General features: G+C 27.3%; 1 protein-coding gene across 1 annotated transcript; it reads right to left on the bottom strand.

Moving 5' to 3' along the window:
* Positions 1–332: 332 nt before the first annotated feature.
* LOC124897038 (putative defensin-like protein 120) lies at positions 333–860 on the bottom strand. Its single transcript, XM_047409183.1, has 2 exons — positions 749–860; positions 333–647 (listed from the first exon to the last, which is right to left on the bottom strand). The coding sequence occupies exons 1-2, from the start codon at positions 795–797 to the stop codon at positions 454–456; spliced, it is 243 nt and encodes an 80-aa protein (XP_047265139.1). The 5' UTR covers positions 798–860; the 3' UTR covers positions 333–453.
* Positions 861–1,278: the final 418 nt, after the last annotated feature.

Raw genomic sequence — 1,278 nt, 5'->3', positions numbered from 1 at the left:
TCTATTTATATTTACTAATTTTGTTCTTTATAAAAGCTTTGTAGCATTTAATTTTGTATTTTTATATCTTAGTCTTTGGTGTACGTGTGTCATCCGTTCTTGTGGTTGAGTCTATTTCACTCTTATGTTTTAGTTTCGACTCAGTTCAATACTATTACTGTTTTTACTGTATTTTTGCATAATTTTATTTTTTCACTCATCTAAAATAATTTGTCAATTAATGGGGTTCATCTATGGAGAAGGTAGATGCGCTCACAGCTAATGAGATTTCGAGTTGTGACAATTGAAGATAAGAAAAATAAATTAAAAAAATAAAAGCTATAATGAAAGTATAAACATTAACCAAATCTCAAAATATTAAAGTTTATTGAAATTGATATCACATCAAGATGGATATCTAAAATGACATGTAGAAACAAAATTTTATTAAGGTATAAAGATAGGAAAGGATGATTAGCAAGGGTAATCACAAGCACAAAAGGGGCCATCAAAGCCAAACTGTTCAATGCATTGGCCACCAGCTTGGGAGCCAAACTTTTGTTTACAAAATGGTAAACATTTTGGTTCAACTTTTCCATCATCGCACAATATTTCTGGATGTATTTGATAGCAGGTTTTTGATTCAACTGAAGGGATCATTGTTTCAACTGTATTCAATAAACAAGAAGAGGTAAGACTAAATATTAATATTATTAGGCAAGTATTATACGCAACAACATACAGTAAAAAGATGAAAGTTTTTGAGTACCAAAAAATAGAACAGCAACGAGAAAAACACTAGTCAAAAGCTTTGCCATTATTCTTGTAGAAATTTGTAAATTTTGATAATGTTGGTGTTTCTATGCTCACTTTGAATAATTAAGATAATCAAGTGTCCTTTTATAACTTGTAAAATGCATATAGAGCGAGATACAACCAAATCTTTAATCTTTATGATTAGATTTTGAAGATTTGAAATCATAATGTAGATTCTATAAGAGTCAATAATAATATTATTTTGTTATTTTTAAGTTCTATATTATCTTATAGATTTTTTCAAATTAATGTAGCTTTGACCATTTACTATAACGTACACATACACTCATTACGCATATGAGCATACACGTATATGATAATATATAAGCAGATTCTAAGATTTAATAAGAAGAATATCATCTTATTTTAAAATTCCAAATTGTCTAATTTAGATATTTCAAATTATATACTGTCTTGAAAATTTTAAATTAATTGGGTTTGACCATTTTTTGTTATACTCATACCAACATTAAAGTGTATCAC

Source organism: Capsicum annuum, chromosome 3 (assembly GCF_002878395.1).
Source record: "Capsicum annuum cultivar UCD-10X-F1 chromosome 3, UCD10Xv1.1, whole genome shotgun sequence".
NCBI classification, from domain to species: Eukaryota; Viridiplantae; Streptophyta; class Magnoliopsida; order Solanales; family Solanaceae; genus Capsicum; species Capsicum annuum.
Note: the sequence above shows the minus strand (reverse complement) of the source record. Positions and strands in the feature narration are given on the sequence as shown.

Bases quoted from the DNA above. Each gene is read 5' to 3' on its own strand.
- LOC124897038 (XM_047409183.1), bottom strand. From the start codon at position 797: ATGGCAAAGCTTTTGACTAGTGTTTTTCTCGTTGCTGTTCTATTTTTT. The intron at 648-748 runs GTACTCAAAAAC...TATTGAATACAG, and splicing joins CGTTGCTGTTCTATTTTTTG to TTGAAACAATGATCCCTTCA.